General features: G+C 48.4%; 8 protein-coding genes across 8 annotated transcripts; 4 read left to right on the top strand and 4 right to left on the bottom strand.

Annotated features, from left to right (window-relative positions):
* Positions 1-158: 158 nt before the first annotated feature.
* EI90DRAFT_625327 (uncharacterized protein) lies at positions 159-1,191 on the bottom strand. Its single transcript, XM_039067872.1, has one exon. It carries the CDS (start codon positions 862-864, stop codon positions 283-285), a length of 582 nt encoding a protein of 193 aa, XP_038917244.1. The 5' UTR covers positions 865-1,191; the 3' UTR covers positions 159-282.
* Positions 1,192-1,357: 166 nt separating this feature from the next.
* On the top strand, positions 1,358-3,820 carry EI90DRAFT_3052951 (calcium-activated chloride channel-domain-containing protein). The gene is made up of 12 exons (XM_039059988.1): positions 1,358-1,541; positions 1,596-1,851; positions 1,899-1,939; positions 1,981-2,299; positions 2,357-2,517; positions 2,610-2,899; positions 2,994-3,030; positions 3,055-3,077; positions 3,131-3,255; positions 3,322-3,424; positions 3,448-3,671; positions 3,695-3,820. Exons 1-12 carry the CDS (start codon positions 1,528-1,530, stop codon positions 3,761-3,763), a joined length of 1,662 nt encoding a protein of 553 aa, XP_038917245.1. The 5' UTR covers positions 1,358-1,527; the 3' UTR covers positions 3,764-3,820.
* A 571-nt stretch (positions 3,821-4,391) lies between these two features.
* On the bottom strand, positions 4,392-7,115 carry EI90DRAFT_2917225 (pyridoxal phosphate-dependent transferase; the record flags this gene model as incomplete). The annotated part of the gene is made up of 15 exons (XM_039054608.1): positions 4,392-4,868; positions 4,938-5,095; positions 5,152-5,290; positions 5,351-5,403; positions 5,460-5,522; positions 5,578-5,653; positions 5,709-5,730; positions 5,788-5,834; positions 5,890-6,063; positions 6,120-6,229; positions 6,311-6,326; positions 6,392-6,563; positions 6,644-6,715; positions 6,850-6,992; positions 7,059-7,115. 15 exons carry the CDS (start codon positions 7,113-7,115, stop codon positions 4,392-4,394), a joined length of 1,779 nt encoding a protein of 592 aa, XP_038917246.1.
* A 2,812-nt stretch (positions 7,116-9,927) lies between these two features.
* Positions 9,928-10,792, top strand: EI90DRAFT_3052962 (uncharacterized protein). The gene is made up of 2 exons (XM_039059989.1): positions 9,928-10,426; positions 10,483-10,792. The coding sequence occupies exons 1-2, from the start codon at positions 9,974-9,976 to the stop codon at positions 10,651-10,653; spliced, it is 624 nt and encodes a 207-aa protein (XP_038917247.1). The 5' UTR covers positions 9,928-9,973; the 3' UTR covers positions 10,654-10,792.
* Positions 10,793-11,505: 713 nt separating this feature from the next.
* EI90DRAFT_627794 (uncharacterized protein) lies at positions 11,506-12,378 on the top strand. Its single transcript, XM_039067873.1, has one exon. It carries the CDS (start codon positions 11,656-11,658, stop codon positions 12,112-12,114), a length of 459 nt encoding a protein of 152 aa, XP_038917248.1. The 5' UTR covers positions 11,506-11,655; the 3' UTR covers positions 12,115-12,378.
* Positions 12,379-12,874: 496 nt separating this feature from the next.
* Positions 12,875-14,544, top strand: EI90DRAFT_3015549 (uncharacterized protein; the record flags this gene model as incomplete). Its single annotated transcript, XM_039056906.1, has 2 exons — positions 12,875-12,908; positions 13,022-14,544. 2 exons carry the CDS (start codon positions 12,875-12,877, stop codon positions 14,542-14,544), a joined length of 1,557 nt encoding a protein of 518 aa, XP_038917249.1.
* A 1,280-nt stretch (positions 14,545-15,824) lies between these two features.
* EI90DRAFT_3052969 (uncharacterized protein) lies at positions 15,825-16,551 on the bottom strand. Its single transcript, XM_039059990.1, has 3 exons — positions 16,310-16,551; positions 15,993-16,237; positions 15,825-15,939 (listed from the first exon to the last, which is right to left on the bottom strand). Exons 1-2 carry the CDS (start codon positions 16,349-16,351, stop codon positions 16,049-16,051), a joined length of 231 nt encoding a protein of 76 aa, XP_038917250.1. The 5' UTR covers positions 16,352-16,551; the 3' UTR covers positions 15,825-15,939; positions 15,993-16,048.
* Positions 16,552-19,451: 2,900 nt separating this feature from the next.
* EI90DRAFT_3052982 (uncharacterized protein) lies at positions 19,452-20,062 on the bottom strand (the record flags this gene model as incomplete). Its single annotated transcript, XM_039059991.1, has 2 exons — positions 19,976-20,062; positions 19,452-19,656 (listed from the first exon to the last, which is right to left on the bottom strand). A coding segment is annotated over exon 2 (205 nt), but the record flags the coding sequence as incomplete, so codon positions are not given.
* Positions 20,063-20,665: the final 603 nt, after the last annotated feature.

Consider the following 20,665-nt stretch of genomic DNA (forward strand, 5'->3'; position numbering starts at 1 on the left):
GACCTTCGGTTACGTTTGGTGAGGATCCACGCATGCAGGTTTTTGCTTTCTAACCTGTTTCGTTTTTCGCTTGCAAATTCAGAGGCTTCGGCGGTTGTCAGCCATCGCCACGCTGCACACGAGACAGCTAAAAGGTAATACTTCGGGAATCAGAAAGAGTAACTAAGAGAACACTTGGAAACGAGCAATGTGAGCAACAGAACGCGAGGGGAAAGACTTTTGAATGTGACCCTAAATTTTACCAACCAAATGAATTTCACTTCAAATTTGACGAACCACATATTAACACCATGCAGCAGAACAGAGCAGAATGATCGGAAGGGGTATTCCTGGTAAAATTTGCGATCGGAGAAGGGGGAAATCGTCCGAGAGGTCTGCAGATGAACGCGAGATGACGAACAATGCGGAGTCTCGATATGATGTGAAAAGGGAAAACAGATGATGCAGGGACTCAAGGCGATTAACATTAACCTTCCGATCGCAGGCCCCTGAAGAAGAACGAGGAACGAGAGGGCAGCTGACCGGACCGGAGATGTAGTTGGATAGAAGCAGAGTAACCACTGCTGGGTGTCTCACAAGGAAAGTTGGAGGCGAAGTTCCCGGAAGACGATCTGCAGAACGAGACACAAACACGGACATCGCACTGAGACGAGACGGAACGTTTTTATCAAAGTGATAATGGCCCCGACGCCACAATACAAAGCCATCCATCGCCAAAGATGAAAGAGTAATCGAAAACTGAGACGGACCGGAATGCAAACAATCTGCAGTAGCATTCGATCTCAGCGGCAAGTCATCCCTTCCCGAATGAGCATTCACATGATAAGAAGCATTTGGATAATCAGTGACGGCCGCTGGTACCATGGGCGAGCGGCTTGTACAACCAAAAATTGGGCGGGAGCGTTCCAGCAAGGACGTCTTAAATCAGGCAGATCGATCGGAAAGAAGAGATGATAGAAAAAGGATGGCTGCCACAATTAATGCCGGACCCTCGCCGTGTGGGCTGGGGCCCTCGTGTCCAACGATCCGCATTGAAGGACCAACTACGATCCAAGTGACAGCCATACATACAACAGCTCCGATAGATTCTTCACAGCCCAACAAGTTCAGGGTGAGGAAGAGGAGAATCTGGAATTGCACCAGCCACCCCCAACTACGAAGAAAGGCTAGGGGAGGGTTACGAAGAGTCACGATCGGAAGGGTGGATCCGAAGACCAATGTGAAATCATTTGACAAACGAATGGATGTCCCGTGACCGTGACGTGCCAATGTAATTAAATAGGGTTTCCCACGCGTTGGAGCCTTCACGCGATCCAGACAAGGATGGATGTCGACCTAGCGGTCTCTTTCAAGTTTGCATTGGATGAGCTTAAGAAGGATGCAAGCTCGTCGGTGTCTGAGGAATATGGACGCTTACTTGAAACTCTTACGACGAAAGGGGGCTTTCGCGGTGCTGGGAAGCGCACGAGCAATCCCGGTGAATTACTCGTCTGTTTGTGGGCAAGCTCAGATATACTTGAACGGGCTATGAAATGGGAGAAGTAAGCTCTGTCTCTTTCGCCAGCCTGTTGAGCCTGACGTGTTCGATTTCGAAGATCCACTGGCCTACCATCCGCCATGTCCCCAACATTACGTACTCCAGCGACGAAGTATTGCGCACTGTACTCGTATGTAACCTCCCCAACGTCAATCGGGGGTCTTGGAATTTTTCCTTCGGCCGATTGGCCACACATTCAGGGTGTAGTCGTCAGGCATCCGGAGGACTTCAGACAGGGGTGGCTGAGATGGATTGGGCGCCCTGTTCCGAGCCTAGCTTATAGCAATGAGCTTCTTGACTCTATGGCGCAACAAGTGAGACTATATGAACCTTCCTTATTCCGCGTTGACAGATCTCTTAGTATGGAGTGGATGTCGCATTGTACTTCGCCTTCCTTTCGTCGTACACCATAGCACTCACAGTTCCTGCTGCAGCGGGCATAGCTCTTTGGTCTCAGGAGAATCCCTCTTCAGACCATATTTCTCTATTTCCGTTATTGTATGGTCACTTCTCTTCGTAGAGGGCTGGAAGCGCAGACAACACCAACTCACACGGCGATGGAATGCAGCATCTGACTACATTCCACCCGATTTAATTGTTGGGTCCAAGGACTCGCCATGGTGGAAGACCGAGCTGAAAACTGCTTTGTCTCTTCCCCTAATTGGAATGGCAGTTCTCTTCGTTGGGTTCAATATGACTGTTGCCTTCATTCTTGAAGCTTTTGTCATGCGAATGTATAACGGTCCATTTCAATCTCTTGCTGTGAGTAGTGACTGGAAGCTTGATTTTACTACCAGCTTGCTCACACGATTTCCCCAGTCGCTTGTTCCAACAATATATAACATCTTTACCACGCCTCCCTTCGTGGCCATTTACTCCGGCATCGCCGCAAAGCTTGTGTCATGGGAAGCCCATCCGAACAAACCCTCACATGATGCCTCTCTTCTTTTCAAAGTTGCACCCGTAAACGCCATGGTAGCGTTCTTTGCGCTCATTCTGAGCGCTGGCCTATACATCCCTTTCGGAGATGAACTCATGCACCTCTTCCACCTCTCAATTTTCTCCGAAATAGCCCGGTCTCTGAGGCAATCCATGCGGCAGAGGGGATGACATCACCTGCCAAAGGGTTGAACGCGATTCTCCCAAAGACGACACCGCACACAAGGTTGTCGGAACAATTGTTCTCGTTCACTTTCGTTCTGCAGTTGGCGCCGCTTGTGGCAGAGCTGCTCATTCCTCTTGCCCTGAGGTGGTATTCGAGGAGGAAGAACGGTCCAAAGAGGATCCTTGATGGAGGGAAAGGTCCCGCAGTTGTTGAGCGTATTGCATTTGAGGCATCGTTACCCGAACGTAACATCTTTGGTAACCACCCATTCTCAACCTCATTCAACCCTGCTGAATCGAAGTTTATGCCAGACGACTATTTGACATTGACTTTACAGGTGAGGAAACAAAGTGGCTTTGAAAAAGCGGAACCTAACCCTCCCTTGCTAGTTCGGTTACGTCGTTATGTGGAGTACGGCATATCCATTAACGCCAGGTAGGTGATTAGCCACGCTCACAACCTTGGCTCTTCATTGACCAACTCATTAGCTCTCATTCTCTTTTTGTCAATGATCCGTCTGCGCGCCGATGCTCTCAAACTGCTTGTCCACTACAGGTATACCCCGTCCTCTCACTCAGCAGCTCATAGATCGAGAGTGTGGGCCAGCGCATGGGTATGTTCCTTTGCACAGCAACACTGACACGACACGGCTTACGCCTTCGCGTGATTTCCCTCACAGTCCGTCATTATATGGTTCAGCGCATTGGTAAACGTGGCTCTGATCGCCATCCTAGACCCCTTCATGCGCGCTGAACAAGACTTCGTCCCAAAATTGACGTCGCGTCGCTCTACATACAAATTCAAGAACGGCCCTCATCGATTTTTTCATTGTCTTATGTTTCGGACGCCAAGTCTGCACACTCGCCTTTTCCATCAAGTTTAGCCTCGGGAGCAGTAACGGTCCTCTTGGCATCATACGCTGTCATTTTGCTGAAAGGTTACGTCGCACATCTGCTTCGTTCACGGGCACACGCGTCATTAGAGTCACTCGTTGATGATGTGAAGATCAAAGATGTGCCTCAGAAGGGGGTGATGATGCTGGACTCACTGAGTCCGCGCTGTCGGAAGCCTTCTGGGCAGAAGATGAAGGTAACTCAGAGATTTGGAAGAAAGCCATTTAAATTCCAAGTCACTGTGAGAGTGGAATCTACGTCGATACCAGCTACGTACGTCCTTCATTCAGATACAAATTAAAGCTTCTAAGTGTGAACCCCTTCGTATTGCTAGCTGTTTGATTCAAAGTTTGTCAGGAAATTAACGGTATCAATTACTTCGGCTACACGGCGCCCTGTATATGTTATCCGCCGCGTCATTGCCCACGCATGAAGTTTCTGCCGGACGATATATATCCTGCACGAGTACGACTGGTCCAGGATCTGTGACATGCTGAGCTCGATACCACTGCTGGAGCGTGGAAATACCCTCAAAGCACCTATCTATGCCCTTCACACTGAGGGTTTTTGTGAGAATTAGAATGTATATCGTGTGTGATTGAGATCATTTCACCTTCCCCGTCTCACACATCGAGATTGAGATGCCCAATCCATGATTCCGATCCCAGCTCTTACAATGAAGCACTGCTGAGATCTCATTATGCTAGTATATACCATATGGCATAAGTTGTTCTGGATCATTTAGTTGATGGGTGATGGCCACGCAATGATATCACACAAGGATCAGCCAACGCTGCGGTGAGAATCGACAAACGACAACTTGCCGTCTGTCTCGGAAAAAATATAGTATTTCTTTTTAGTTTTTCACACACAGAACCCAATACGTACTATACAATGGCAACAGCCTACAGATTTCGCACTTGCACTTTACAGAGTAAGTCCCCCAAACAAACCCGCTGTCAACACACCTGCGCAAGAAAAGAGGTTTAGCACCATGTCCAATTTTCACCGCAAAATGACACGCGGAGAACAAAACACAACTAGCACTCACGCCATGCGTCTTCCCATACTTTCCAGAAAGCGAATGTTTCTCGTGATGGTGATGCCTACGTCGACGACCGCAAGATATCAGCGCATAATACCAAACCCATGGAATAGAAAATCGACGCGAAGAGGATGAAGAAGGACGATTAGACATTGCCAAGGATAATATTCGAAATGCCTCATCAGGCACGTACTTCTCGCTTCGACTTGCTTTGTTGTGAATGTTGGCCTGATGAGAATTATCAAGATGATCAAGGACAACTTTAGGAGTTGTTTCAAGATGCTCAATCTGAAAGGGGTAGGACCAAGCGTTGAAATTAGCATGTCTAGTAATTCAGCGTCTGAGGATGGGGCGAACCGTGTGCCGGAGATCAGTAAGGAATGCTTCGCATCGATCGCGGCTGAAGTCCTCTCTGACAACAACACGGAGGAGCTTCATAGTTTCGGTCTTGGGTGCCATAGTGTACGCAGGTACAATCCAACCCCTCTGACGGAGATCACGAGCAATCGCGAATTCTATTCCGAATTAGTAGATGAGAACCGTTCATGGACAAAGTACAACCCAGACTGACCATCATATTTCAACTCTTTCTTGAGTTTCCAGGCAACTAACGGTAACCCTGCTCCACCAATATCACTCAAGAGCTCGAAAAGCTCTCCATCTTTAATGGAAAGAACTTGTTCTGCCAAGTAATCGGAAGTAGCTGTTAACTAATTGGAGATAGATCCTGAAATGAGTGAATTAGCGGTTCGATCAAAACAGTTACGCACGTTCGTCATAATAGCTCGGTAACCCGCCTTGCCGAGACGAAGGAGCTGATAGTCTAAGAGCATGTCAGACGGCTAACCGACAAATACTGAAAAGACGCAGGTTCATTACATTGACCAATGACTTGAACTGCGCTCTTGGAAAAATTAAGCGTGAAAGACACCTGGGGCGAGCCTGATTCGGGAAGGAGTCAGACAGGATAACGCATATCTCTGCAGAGCATATTTACCGAGATAGTTGACAGTGAACAAGATATCGTCTGGAAGGAAAGTTTTATTCCTCCAGATGGCCCACCCAACACCAGCCTAGATGACGACTTGAGTTATTATTACAGATCACAATAGCAAAGCCATGTCTCACGTATGACAAGCCGTATTTATGACTAATCGAGTCCAAGTCAGTCTTGTTCTATGCCACTCCAGGCTACCACTGAACTCACCCTGACACGTTGATAGAAGATACAAGCGGAAGCCTGAAATCCCAAACCTTCACTCCCAATGTTAGTATCGTATCTGTCGTGGTGCTTTCAGTGAGTCCCTACCAAATCAGGCCTGATAAATGGTGCAACGAAACCACCACTGGCTGCATCGACGTGTATTTGGACGTCCAACCCTGCTTCTCTATTCTTCTTCTCTAGCTCGTCGTTGAGCGTTGCTACGTCTTCGTATTGACCTGTGTATGTCGTCCCCAAAATGGCAACGACAAGGACTGTGTTCTGTTACCACGATAGTAAAACGACAAACCAAGGGCGCTGAGGACAATTGGACCGACCTCATCTACAAGATCTGCTGCCTCCTTGGGATTGATGACATACTGGCCTGGCTTGCAGAACCAATACCGTTCCTCAACTTCTAGGTAACGAGCAGCCTTCTCCCAGCATACTATTGAGGGTCGAACCCAAAAACAGGGAGTACGTCAACAACTTGAATCTACCATATATTGACACAGGTGAATCCCCGCACCTTGTACAGCAGCACTCTATGTCGCGACGTCGAGAGCGTAATGAGAAACAACAGTGATTCGCATTGGACAGGACGGCTTACCATCACGATGTTGGGATGGTCCGTGCTCTTGCCCTCAGCTACGCGCTTGTTCTTCCACCTGCGTTTGGCAGCAAGCACTGAGAGGATAATGGCCTCTGAAGATCCAATTGTAGATACACCCAGAGCCTCCGCATCGGGCCTATCGAGTGGTGCATTGAATAGCCGTGCGATCCTATTTTTGGAACCCATGCACGAGGCCATTCAGTCAGCTGGGTGGATGGAAAAAATAGGTGTGGAGTGATTTTATCTCACATGTTCACGCAACGTGTTTCAATTTCACCGCTTGCGGGATACTCTTCCACGTCGATAAAGTTGACGTTCAAGCTTTAAAATCAGACAGGCGCATCAGTATGTGAATAAATAATCGCGAGGGAGATCGTGGCCGGGCAACCCACTTCTCCATCATGAGCTATTCCCCACGGAACAACACTGGTCATTGTCATCATCTGGAGTATAACAGTACAGGTCCCACCTTTTCGGCTTCCTCTTCCATGTACGTCGTCACGAAGGAAGCCAAGTTAAGCTGAGGTTCTCCGTCCAGGAGCAAGTGATCATGGATGAAACGCGCAGCAGTCCTGGGGGGCATTTCTTCTTCTGCGAGCTAATACCGATCGCGATTGGTTCGCATGTCAGAAACCGTCATCATACTCGGCGCGCCCCAGGTCACCTCATAACGTGGAACACTCATCCCTGCAAGGGAACATCCATCTGTGCAACCGCACATAACGCAGAAGAATAAGAGCACCGTTGGTGTCCGTACAACAGCATGATCAGATCGGAAGTAGTACGCACAAACAGTCGATGAAGTATTGCGGACATCTGCCACTTGAGTATTCTGCTTTTTGGGTACTCTGGAAAGGAAGGGCATCGTGTACTATGGATGGATGTCAATCTTGGAGGGGGGCCAGCTATATATGTGATGGACACTCCAACTATTGGTATATGTGAAATCGGCTTGGCATCTGCCGCATACGTGATAAGTAAGGCTACCAATTCAAAATAATGCATATCACGTGTTGTAACGGTGTTGACCGATTAATATTGTTGTATGTTGTGTTGTCAAGATCTATACCGACTACACAGTGCTATTTCAGGCGGGACCTTGTCGTGTTTCCTTGCTGACCCTAGTCAAAAAAAAGACAGGCCCAGATCGCTGGTGCTTTTAGCCAAAACCTTGGCCGAACACTCCGAGAATGTCCTTGACCAAAAAAGAAGCGAGATCGAGGTTGAGGGAAGCAGACAGATACGGAGAAGCCACTGATCACCTAATTAGAAATTGTGTCAAGGTGCTCGACGATGGATGTATCGATCCTTCGAGTGCTGGCACTATGAAGAAAGCCCTGAACCTGTCGAGGCTTGGATTAGCTGTCAGTTTCTTCTCACCATTTGAATTCAGAAATGTGAATTGTATTCGGCAACTTGAACTGACCTTCTTTGTCTTCCGACTCTCTTGTCTTTCTCCCCCTCCTAGTCATACGATTTGCTTAGTCTGGACATTACACGTAGTGGTCTTGGGGACTTCCTTCTCCGAGAACTTGCTCTGCGAAAGCTGGGCGTGCGACGCGTTAAGGGCTGTTTGGAGGAACTTTTCAGAGACGAAGATAATATGGGGCCGAACCGCTTTGACAGACTTCCTGCTGAGCTTATCGCTCATATTTTCCTCATTGGCGTTCGAGATGAGCGTCACGACCCAAGAGGCATGACGTCTATCAAAGAACCTTTTACTCTATTGTCTCGTCTGTCTGCCGACGTTGGAGAGAGATTGCACTCTCCACTCCAACAATGTGGCAATATATCACCATGACTGAGGCAGATCCGGAGTACAACTGGACACGACTTTGGCTGGAACGAAGTAAAGAAGCGCCTCTCGATCTCGATCTATACTACTCAGCGGATGACGATAAACTCGGTGAAGACCCACTCACCGAAGAAGAAGTATACCGTGTTCGAGACATACTCTTCCCTCATGCCCACCGCTGGCGTGAATTCTCTTACAATGTCGACACGTTCAATATGAATTACATTCTACTCCTCTCACTCGTCAACCATCAACAGCCGCTCTCCCTTTTAGAAAGTTTCATGCTCTACAACAACTCAGACTTCGATCCTTTAAGTTCCTTCGCACTACCATATCCCATCTCTCCTGTACATCTCCCTTCCAATCTCTTTCCTCGTGTTAACACAGTCGAACTGTGGGGTGTCCACGTAGCATGGGAATCTTGGCCCTTCAAAAACCTCGTATCGCTCTCTCTCTCCTATCATGCACCAGGGGTTTCCTACACCCCAGCTCAGTTCATCTCAATGCTCCATTCCTCGCCTCAACTATCTTTTCTTAAACTTGACGGTTCAGGTCCTTTTCCTCCAGGTGTGAACATCTCGCTCCCGTACACTTTGCAACTCGTGCTTCCTCATCTCAAGACGCTTCACATTGGTCATGTGAGCGAAGCTAGCGAAATCCGTTTCCTCCTCCACTTGCTTCGCGCTCCTAATCTGGAGACCTTCGTCATGAAAGATTGGTACGACGATGATTTCTCGGACATTATCGCCTATTTGGGTTCTTCTACCAACGCCAATCATAACGTTCCTTTGGACTCCAACTCATCACCGTCTGCATATTCCTCCCCTCCAAGGCAAACGTACAGTACGGGCTATCCGTCCATTACACGACTGAATATCGCTGGAATCGAATCGTCAATCATGTCTCATGCCATCGAGGCGTTCAAGAGACTTTTCGTTGATCTAAATCGTCTAACTCATTTATCGATCAACTGCCGACAGATGTCAATTCGGACGTTCGAGAGTCTTATTCCTCAACACGGCCAAAAGGCTACCTATACTGGTGGGATGAGTCCGAGAGATAATCCAATCGATACGAGGAGCACTGGCGAGGGGTCTGGGAGCGGAGATGATGGACGGAGGGATGGAGAACAAGCCCCATCAATTTTTTCATCCACCCATTCGGTATCAAGCTCACCCGTGCTCCTCCCGCTTTTACACACTCTAAAACCCTTCGACGTGCCCTGGGATAACCTAACTACCTTCCTATCGAGACGATACCGGTATGGTGTCCCGGTCCGACGCATACTCATTCGTCAAACCGGTCGAAGAAGGAATGCTCACTGGGGCACGGAAAGTGACGACGATGAAAGTTCAGACGAGGAGAGGGCGGCAAAGTGGCCACCTCCTGTTGAGGAGTGGAAAAGATATGGGTGTGAAGTTGAGTATTATGATGAGGATTCGGAGGATGAAGAAGTGGATCTGGATGACAGTAGTGAGGGCGATGAATCATCTGTTTCATCTAGTTGGTCAACTGATGAAGAAGAAGATGGTAGCGATGATGGGAACGATGAGGATGACGAGGATGACGGTGATGACGGGAATGATGCGAATGATGCGAATGAGGGGGATGATGGGGCCGGTCGTGGGGGTTGGGGTCGGGGAGATAAACAGGTGGGTGATGGAGTGAGAGGAGAAGTTGAGATTGAAGAAGGTGCGACAACAGCGGAAGGGACAAGGGGGGAGGGTCTAGAGGATCTGATCAATCTGGATGTGAAGGCTACTGCGGTGGCTATCAAACAGGCGATGGAGGTTGCTCTCGCTGATATCGCACGGGCTCGGGCTCGAACTGCTTCCGCCGTTGGAGGAAATGACCAGGTTCCTTCTGGTGGTGTTGCTGGTGATACTGCTGATGAATTAGCATCTGGACAGAGCGGCGTCGGTGGGAGTGGTGCCATGATCGCTGATGTGTTGACGGCAGGATCACGGAAACCTCGAGATCCTTTGGAGCCTGTATTGGAAAATCTCATTGGCAACAGCAGCGATTACAGCGACAATATTCTTGACGGCGTTCTCCAAGCTGACGGTGGTGGCGGTACTGGCGGCGGTACAATCAACTATCGTACTCTCATTGCTACGACTACTGCTGCTGCGAACACTTTGATGGCTCATGGTGATCCTGATTCTGATATGGAGATGGAGGACGGTGATGTTGATGAGGACAATGCATCTAGCTCATCAAGTTTGGATGGACGTGAGGTAGGGAGTAGGAGCAGTCTTAGTTCTGCGTCTAGGCGGGACCCCTTGGATCTGCAGGGATTGACGGGCAAGAAGAGCATGGACTTGATCCACTTTATTTTTTCAATAGTCCATTATCGAATCGCAGTCGGAATCGAGGTCGGGGCCAGGTCCAGGGTAACAGGGTCAGGAGGGCTACAATTACCGGTGGAGATAGCGACGTTAGTACGGACGAGCTCAATTTCTAAACTCATCTTTCTTTTTTGATGCGGGAGGTAGTACGAGTACTCTGGCAGATCAGATAGAGTCCCTCATGTCTATATCTATCTATTCGAATGATTCCAAATATGTACAGATGTAGATGATCAATTACTCAGCTATTGCTAGCCCAAAAAAAAAAGTACTCGGTGTTTGTGCAAGCGTACAAGTGCCGAAAGAGGGTTCGGTATCGTTCACTCGGTGGTGGAACTATTTAGGCAAGTACAAGTAGTTGAACGTGTGTGCGTGTGCGTGTTCGGTTGCGGTATTTCAACGAACTTAGATTAACTCGGGCAAGGACCGACATCGTACAGGGGCAGTGTACCCGGATGTTTCGATTTTTTTCTTCTTGGTTTCCCATTGCGTATATACGTATGTATAACGCGGACGAAGCTGGCCATGGCCATGAGATGACTGGTGATCATTATTTTCCCACGTAATTCTGTGTGGGCTCTCGCGGGGCGCGCTCATTGATAGATAACCCAATTTTGGCGGCGGCGTTGTTGTTGTATGTGTGTGTGTGTGTATGTTTTACGTGGACTTTGGAACAAGTTACCGGGTAGATTATACCGCAACTGATCTGGAAGACGTTGCGCTGTGCCAAAGGGTACCTGGGTTCGAAGAACGGGCCCGTTCATGCGAGTCGTTGAGTACTTTGTAGAGGGAATGTTCCCCCGCTTCCTTCTTCCCATTCTTTTGGATACCAATTGATACTAATAGTAAGGATGCCCATTCTCTGGATAGCGAATGAGAAATAACTTTTTTTTGGGTGGGGAAGGGGGGGGGGGAATGGGTTCTTCTTCGCTTCTGTAACCACATAAGTGCTGGGATCATTGTACTGCGTCCCACATCCACGGACATGGGTATTGGTATCGGCGGAGTTCTTGGGGTTAAATGGGCGGTGCAAGCCATGGGTTAACGTAACCCTTACTGAAAGCTCCTTTGCAAAGTGCTCTGGCGATCCAGTTTGATGGATAATTCTATGTGTTGGTATGTGTACGTACGGTTGTGCTTGCACGGAGATCAGGAAAAGGGCCATGCATACCGATTCCGTGCGGGTTCCAGCTGGTCGGAGACCGAAAGGGATCCTCTTACTATCCGTCGGAGATCAGTCATATGCGTGTCAAGTTCGATTTCGAACGTTGAAGCTGTTCAGGCAGGCGAAATTCCATGCATGGGAAAGTTTGAAATTTCGCAGCGGGCCCTCTCATGCTCGATTGAGGGCTATGCACATGGTATGGGGGGTTGTCGAATGTAACGCATTCCCTGTCGGCGTGATACTGATGTGGGCGATGGGATCGATCAACCAGGCGCTGCCAGCCGCCAAAACGTGGATGGCGTTTTCATCGAAGGGAACTGTTGGATGTTATTGTTGTTTCCAGGATTCCAGGAGTGTGTATGCTGTATTTATGGAAGATGGCTGGAAAAAGAGCGAGAGCAACCAACACTAAGGGATGTGAAGGGCTGAAGTTGAGTGTGAACATTTCGAAAAAAGGAAAGTGCGTTACAGCGCCTTCGTTGGATACTGCCTCATATGGGAACTTTGACACAAGATTTTGAGACGCAACATAAGAACATCATTGTGGCCAAGGGATGCAAGATCAAACCCGGTAAACTGCATCGAACATCCACAAAGTCTCCGAATGAAGAAGAAAAACAACAACAACAAGAGTTCTAGAAGATCGAACAAAGTAATTCATTCCTTGAAAAGGCAGGTCGAAATAAGATTTCCGGGATGTGTCTGCATATGTGTTCCTGGGGTAAGTAAGTCGTCCAGTTTCTGGTTCAATATACCAAAGTAATATCTTCAACTTGTACTAATCCCAATCTTCCTCTTACCAGATGAATCCCTTCTACTGTAAATTTATAAATATATATAACCACCGAGTTCACGGTAATTCAACTCTTATTCCCGTTTACCCAGAACAGTGGTTCTCTCAAATTTCCTCTTTTAAATAATCTCGTCGTGGCCTCTTCCCCCCCCCCTCTCCCTCCTCCTTCAACATCGACCACCGCAATCATCTCATAATGCTCGCCCGTCATATGTCCCCTCGTCATGGCAAGTTTCCCCTCCTTTTAACCCTCGCGCTTCCTTAAAACTTACACCCATTAGCCGATACCCAGGCTCCATCGTCTTCCCGTGGCCCAAGACATGGTCATCCCCTTCCCCCTTGTTGCAACTCACTCACCTTATGCCACCCAACCACAACCATGTCTCTTCTTAACTCGGACGATCATCGCAATGGTCCAGCACTCATTATAACATCCTACTCCTCCCCACCTTTCTCCCCACTAACCCCCCAGCTTCCCTCACCGCTTCAAATACCTTAAACACAACCTGGAACTCGCTCCCAATAGAACTTATCTCCCTCATCTTCCGTTACGCCTCTTCGAATGAACCATCCCGTAACGTTAACCTCGTCCTCTCACACACATGCAAACGATGGAGGGCCATTGCATTGAATATTCCTTTCCTTTGGCAAGACGTTCGATTCACTACCTGTTTGGATCCAGAGTATAGATGGGCAGAGGCTTGCTTGCAAAGGTCGAGCAAATGTCTTGTTGACGTAACGGTCACAAGGGAAGCAGTTCAGTTTCCACAACCTCAACAACCTGGGCCCTCTGTGAAAGCACGGGAAGGAAGTGGAGATGATCAGGAGTCCGCAACAATTAGCCTGGGGGCGAATAGGATTGTCAATCTTTTGTTACCCGAGTCGTATCGGTGGCGGAAAGTGGATATTGACCTCCCGAACCCGTATCTTTACAACCTTATCCATGGTTATTTTACTCGAGTTTCTCAGCCTTTATCCCCTCCTAGTCCTCCGCCCTCGTCATCCTCGTCTCTCACAACGACGAATGAGGCGACGACAACAGCAACTCTGGCAACCTCTAAATTGACATCCCTTTCTATAACATGCGACCGCTCAAACCAACTGACTGTTCCAAGGCTCCAAATTCCCAACCTTAATTCTACACCTTTGACCCGCCTTACCTTGAACACAATCAACGTCGAGTGGAAATCGTGGGATTTTCCTCATCTTACCTACCTCGAACTCGCCCGACACGAACGTGAATCCGTAAGGCCTCGATTGAACGAACTTTTCCATATTCTTTCAAACTCGACTTTACTGGAGGAATTACATTTTAATGGATCGGGACCATGTGTACCCGATTCTCATGATATCCCTCCTCCCCCTTCTCCCAACAGTGACACCCCAACCACGAACGCAAACTCAAATCAAGTCCCAATTGTCATCCTGCCCAATCTTCATACCCTGTCTATCTCCCGTCAAACCTCCTCAAGCGACGTCGTCTCTCTCATCCATCTCCTTCGCGCTCCAACGCTCCAATCTCTCACCCTCTCGGAGTGGCGTGACGACGCATACGATCCAGCCATCTCGCTCCTCGGTCGATCACCTTACACCGGTTTCCCTTCTATCACGTACCTCCACATACGAGGCATAGAAGTATCCGACACCACATACGGAATGGACGCCTTTGGAGAATTCTTACGATCAGCGACAAACGTGACGCATCTGTTTGCCGAAATGCACGGAATGAACCCTTTGGCGTTCTTACCCCTTACAGACCCAGCACCTAATCTTCCGTTACCCGTACCGAAATTATCATGTTTTCAGGTGACGGGTCCTCATCGAGCGTGTATTGGGAGGATGGTGGAAAGTCGGATGTCGATTGGGAGTCCTGTGAAGAGGCTGATTTTGGGGAGGTTGGATACGACGGTGACGAAGGAGTTTAATGAGAGGTTGGAGAAGATGGTCGAGGAAGTGAGTTATGTTGAGCCGGCTGATGATGATGACGAGGCATGTGAGGGGAGTGAGTATGGGGAGGAGGAAGAGGAGGGGAGTGATGCGGAAGTGTAAAGATTCGTGCATCCCTATGGGAGTATGAAAGGGGAGGTTCCCTCCTCTCTTTCCTTTCGCTTCGTTTTCCTCTCCCAGTAATCAGTCTCTTTCACCCCTTTCATTTTCATTCCTTGAATGATCTACTCCGCTTAGCAACCCTTCGGTAACATTTTATTTGCATTTCTACTAGGTTAATGGCACTGACGTTTCCTGTCATGCCGTTAGTTCTCTTGTCTTATCTATTCCCTTTTGTCCTCTTTTCTCGTATATACCCTCCTCAAGCCCTGCCCAATTTCTTTTCCCAAGACGCAACGACGCATGTCAGGCATGAACTTATTCATTCGTGTCATTGTGTGTCTGATCACGCCTCTAACCCGTCCAAGCACATCTCTTCTTGTATCATATAATCATCAAACTTTATCCCTCCTCAATTCCTCCCCGTGTATATTCAAAGAATGAACCCAACACTAGCTTTCCCCTGCTATCCTCTTCCGTGACATACGCCGCATCAGTGTGGTGGCCGAGTAGTAATCATGTTTAAAATCATCTTGACCATAACGTCTCCTGATGCGATCAAATTGTTACATATCATTCGCTGCAACGATTGACTTGACTTGGAAGGCGATATACATCCAAGCGTATGTCAATGGACACTGAACGCTTTCCGCCGGCGACCCGATCTCGGTGCCGAGTTAACAGATCGTCAGCGGTCCTACTGCGATTGGATGATGCAATCACAGAAAAAAAAAAGCAAGAAAGTGAATGAATAATTGAGCACCGGATCTGCTACATTATATACCTTATACATAGCTAAGACAGGTATAGTTAGAAGAAACTGACCAAGTTCCGCACGCCGCAATTACTGCTGCAAAACAATATACAGCGTGATACATAGGGTACCTATCTATACTTGAAAGAGTAACTCATGCCCAGCTAACCCTCCCCCCCCCCTAAGCCAACGTTTCTATATTACAGAAGTGGACCGACAACGAGGAATGTCGTACTAACGTTCTCAGCATTACTTACTTAAGTCACGCGGGCGATCCCCTCTTGGGGATCTGACCTTGGTTGAATCCTGTGTATACTAGTACTTACTAGGACTGTAACTACCTGGCGCTACATAGTGTTTCCAATATGTTCATAATGTCACCGTCGTATTGGCAATTTAAATATCGAATTTCATGCGCCCACGCATGCACGAGATGAGTTCGAATTCGAATTATCTATTTTCATTATCTGAGCGGTCTACGGAAATGAAACCATGTAGTAAGTACTAGGGGTCTGGCCTGATCAAGCTAGTGTAAATGACGAAGCTGATGTTCGGCGCGCGCGGTCATTAAGACGCACGGCTTATAAGCCCGGCCGGTCCCTCCATTTTCACTCTTCCCCCAACACTAGTGGCAGCCCCGCTAGCTGCATGCAATATCATATTGTTTAGCTGAGTAAGTCACCCGAGTAAGTCTTACCTTTGTAAATGGTCAACGATACCCAAGAAATAGCCTTCAGCGACATATCCAATCGATTACCGCATCCATGCATTTGCATTGCATTTTGCATGTTCTTTATGGCATGGGCTGATCCCTTGAGCCTCAAATGGCGGAGCATCGGAGCTGGTTTGAGTTGTCCCGTGCTCACGAACGACAAACAGAAGAGAAGATCCGCAGGGGAAGCTAGAATCAGAGGGTCCGGAAGCACACACTTGTACTGTACGCTGGAAGAAAAGAAAAAAGCAGATGAGCAAAAGGGGGCAAAAAAAAAAAAACCCTCGTATGTGGGCACGTACCAGGGAAACGAGGAACCTGAACGTGAACAGTTTTATAATCATGGGATCTTGAGATCTATCTGCACTCGTATGGTAAGTATGTGGCACTGGCGGATTTTTCGGATCGCGGGGGAAAGAACAAAAGCGGGAGCGGAGAGGGTGATGAGGGGCCCCTGTACTATATATATATATATACTATCTCCGCGGGGGTTGAGACTCAGAAACGGCTTGGGAATCGGGTACGAGTTCTGGGACGCGGTTTCCACCTAACTACGAAGAGAACTTGGTGTTACGTGATTGCATTATTATAAATGTACATATAATGGTAGGTATCCCGGGATGCTGGGATGCTGTGGAGACCGCGCTAGGGAAGTCGGATCGAAGCAAAAATGGTGCACTCAGTGCCCTATGCTGCCGCACGTTGTTGTGCATGCGAGAACGTTACTTACTATATTGTATCAGTTATCAAGACGAGGGAGAAGGGGCAAGAGGCGGATGACCAGCTCCATGGAATTGTCAGGAACGAGTCCCGTTTCCTCACGTAACGAACCAGCAAGACAGGAGGGATTTGACAAATTCATTGTTGGACTTACTGAACAATTCCTTTCTGACGCAATGCACGATTGTATGCGAGAACTGTACACATGATGCGCAAGGACGCTCCTAAAACCCTCGACAGTCCCATGGTTGCACAGTATCGTCACACCCCCGTACACTGCTTTACCTGATCAGGAGTGAGCAGTGATATTGTACATCACTTCCACAAGGGAATGCCTTTATCACCGCAAGCGTACCGAGCACGGTGACGATATAGGACAAATCCTGTCGTAGGTACTGAACTACCTATTAGGAGAACTCGAACAATGAATATCCAGTTATCTCGCAGGTGAACCGAAACTCGGGGACAGAGCTTCAATCTCGGGCAATTTTGTGTCCTTCGAAGCAAAGCTATTTGTATCTGTGCGTCACGCAACCGCATTTATTCGGTTGTACCACGTGAAAAATCGGTCATCGCTCTCAGTGTAGAGTGTTCCTTTTGTGTGTGATCGAAACTGCCTGATACCGAGATATACATGGGAGAGCCACCAGATTGGCTTCGCGCAACAGGTACCCTTAGGTGCGGGTCTCCCACCTGTTGCATCTTTCTCTTACTTACCCTTTAGGGCATATACAAGTGGCCAGTTCTAGGGGTGTTTGTTGGATGCCGAGAGGCCTCAGGCGTGTGGGGAGCAGAAACGGCAACAGGATGCATTTTGCCGTTTTAGGAGGTATGTTGTTGAGTCCACATATGGAAGCTACGTCCCAGAATTTGGCAGATCAGAAACACCATACCCAAAACACTTGATAGGCCAAGACTGTTGAAATATGGGGCAGCTAGTCTCCGAGAAGGTAACATAGTCCCCTGCAGAACATGGAGAATAACCTTGTTAGGTGCTGCGATAAGTCTAGACCATCTCTGCGCAATGGCACCAGTTAGAACGGGATGTGTACATTGGATTCACTATACTGAGGTACTCACCCAACTTGATATGGCTTATCATACCCGAATATATATCTCGCTGGAAACCTCGAGCACAAACGGATGGCCCACGATTTCCAAATGTGAGCTCTCGCGGTAGCAGTGCCCACGCCATGGAATCGGAATCGAGTGATGCAGCGACATGTGCCCCCGTAGTTGCTAATAATCACTTGCCTACAATTTGACCCAGTTTGATATCGTGAACTATGAACACTGGGAACAAACAGAGGGTCCAGCATCCAAGCAAGCAGACACTAACTGAATGCCTTTTTCATCTATCATCAGCGTGTGACAGCGCGTCAGCAGTTCTATCTTTTTCCTCCAGCGCATGGGTCCAGGTCACTGGAAATCTAGACAAAAGACAACCCTGAATTGTAAACTGTGCTGAGATCCGAGCTCACCCAGGGTCACGGACCATTCTCGCGGGATCGAGTTATTGTATAGGTGGAGGGTCGTTTATCAAGGGTTGTGTGACCTCCGCTTACGACAAGCGGAGCGACAAAGGCAGGTGGCCCAACATTCAATGTATCGCAAAAAGAGATGATTATGAACAATAGGCTGAAATCAGGATCTTCCCTGCCTTATCCAAGGGTACTCGACACTAGAATCAAGTAAAGCTGTTTCATAGAGGGCGAAGTTAACGATGAGGGTGCTTATTTTCTTGTTATGCGATGGAAGCGTGCAAGAATAACGTGGAAACCATGCATACCCACGACAGCAAGGCAAATCTGGCCGCGAGCGGACCATCATTTTATTGAGTTCAGCCCAATAATCCAACCAGTTATGAGAAAGTCAGGGGAACAAGTGTGACCAATGATTGGAATGGCTAATCGCCGGGCTTACTCCTCGCGTTCGTTAATTTCACTCGACTCAGGACAGCGGTTGACGGATATAGGGGTCTCACGGCTTAAGGCCACAGTGAAGTGGCCTTCCGGTGTTTATCGCCGCTGCTAACATGAGTCCCACCCCTAGGCGGCGGATGGGGGTCAGCTAGGATTTAGCATCAGGTTCGTGCAAGAAAGTTACCGTCAACATCAAATGAGTCACACCGTGTGAACCAAGGTGTTAATTAACCCAGCACCCATCCACCGGGGAAATTTTCATCACTCTGAGTATGGGGTTTCACTCCGGTATTCAACAAAGAAAAGCTACTGACGATTGGGAAAAGCTGTGGGAAGAGCAAAAAAAACGAGGCGGAACCATGATGCTAATCGCATCATGAAGCTTTTGCTGTGCCTTGTCGTGGCCCATCCCCCTGAGGAGGTTTGCGTGGTTTGTGCCAACTCATTCTTGGCTACTATGTTTTTAGTGGCGATACTTATTTGGTGGCACATTATTCCTCACCTCATGGGATTTTTTTCCGAATTGAAGTGATGAATTCCTTTGCGTGTTGTCTTTTACTCGCCTGGCAAATAGCCAGGGGAATGACGGCTTTTTCCATGGCGTTTTGCTTCGTACGACCAATGTTGATAAACAGTTCTCTAGCACCATGCTAGTACCACCGAGGGTTACACCGCCCATGTCTTTTCTACTATCTATGTGCCCTATCATTTGGAGTAACGATGGCCTTTTGCTGGCGTGCGCCGCACTGTATGTCGGATACACCCGAATGACCCCTCCATCTCTATCTGGCTAACCTATCCTTAGATCCATCATAGCCCCCAGATACAAACAACAATGCATCTAGAATTCGTTGCTTACTCACTTGGCCTCTGCATAATATGAAGCCAGAGTTTCGGTAAGTTCGATGTTGTATTCCCGAGAGGATGTTCCACGATTGCCGGGTCGGTGCAGCATGTTGTTCAAGAGAGGACCTGCCTCTTGAATGCGATGTTACTTGATTGTACATGCGTTCAGGATGGTAGGCAGGATCCCAGCCTCTACTAAAGTAGATCAGGACGGGGGGTTCAAGGGAGAAGACGTCCAGAACATCAATCGGTTCCGCAATTTCATGGTCAACTCAGTGGTTGGCTGATATTGACGTAACACTCTGCGAAGCGACGACTCCCCTAATGGTTGTTGGACACTGCGCCAGGTCTCAGGGATGATGAATCTGGGATCGGTGCCGTTGACTCATTGTTTGCTGGTACACCAGTAAGACTCCATTTCCACCTCGCACTATTTTTCCCCTGTGCCAATGGCAGATTTCCCTTCCCTGCGGTTGTCAGAAACGTGCTTCTGAAGCATTGCATTCTGACACGAGAACGGAGTGAACAACAGAACACGCAGACGTCCAACATCGGCTTTTACACTGGCACACTATCCGGTGTCCCGGTCGATTGATCACCCTCCCAGTGGTGAAATCTACCAAATACTGCCCTTTAGGATGCCGGTCCATAATATCGGCTTGGTTCTCAAGGTGGTGCGGTGCAAGGGGGTACATCCCAAGCTGAAACACACAAGCACACTGTATAACCAGGTGACGCCTCGACGTGACCCGCAGAGGCTGAAAACAGACTTGTGCTCTTCCCCCATGGGCAGATGCGAAGAAGCGTCACATTTGGATGCATTCAGTCCACCACACATATCACGAAACTGAAGCCGAAAGCATAAATATCCCGGCGTCTGGGCATGTAGTGACAGTACGGGAACGATGCAAAGTGTCCATCATCCAAGTGGAAAGATTTGGTCACGGCTCAATGCTCGCTTCTATCGTCCTCCGTTGGGTGTAGAACTGCCATAATTTCTAAAACTTGTGCCGAGGTGCGCGCACACAAGAACGAGAGCTACCGCCTCGAAGAGCTGGGCGAGAATGCGGTGCATTGGCACACCCCTTCCGTTTGACTGCCAGCGCGATTTTGAGAACAATCAACCCCAGTGGATGCAGTGAACCTTCACTATCCGGACATGCTCGCTTC

Source organism: Cantharellus anzutake (assembly GCF_015039405.1).
Source record: "Cantharellus anzutake strain C23 chromosome Unknown EI90scaffold_18, whole genome shotgun sequence".
Taxonomy (NCBI): Eukaryota; Fungi; Basidiomycota; class Agaricomycetes; order Cantharellales; family Hydnaceae; genus Cantharellus; species Cantharellus anzutake.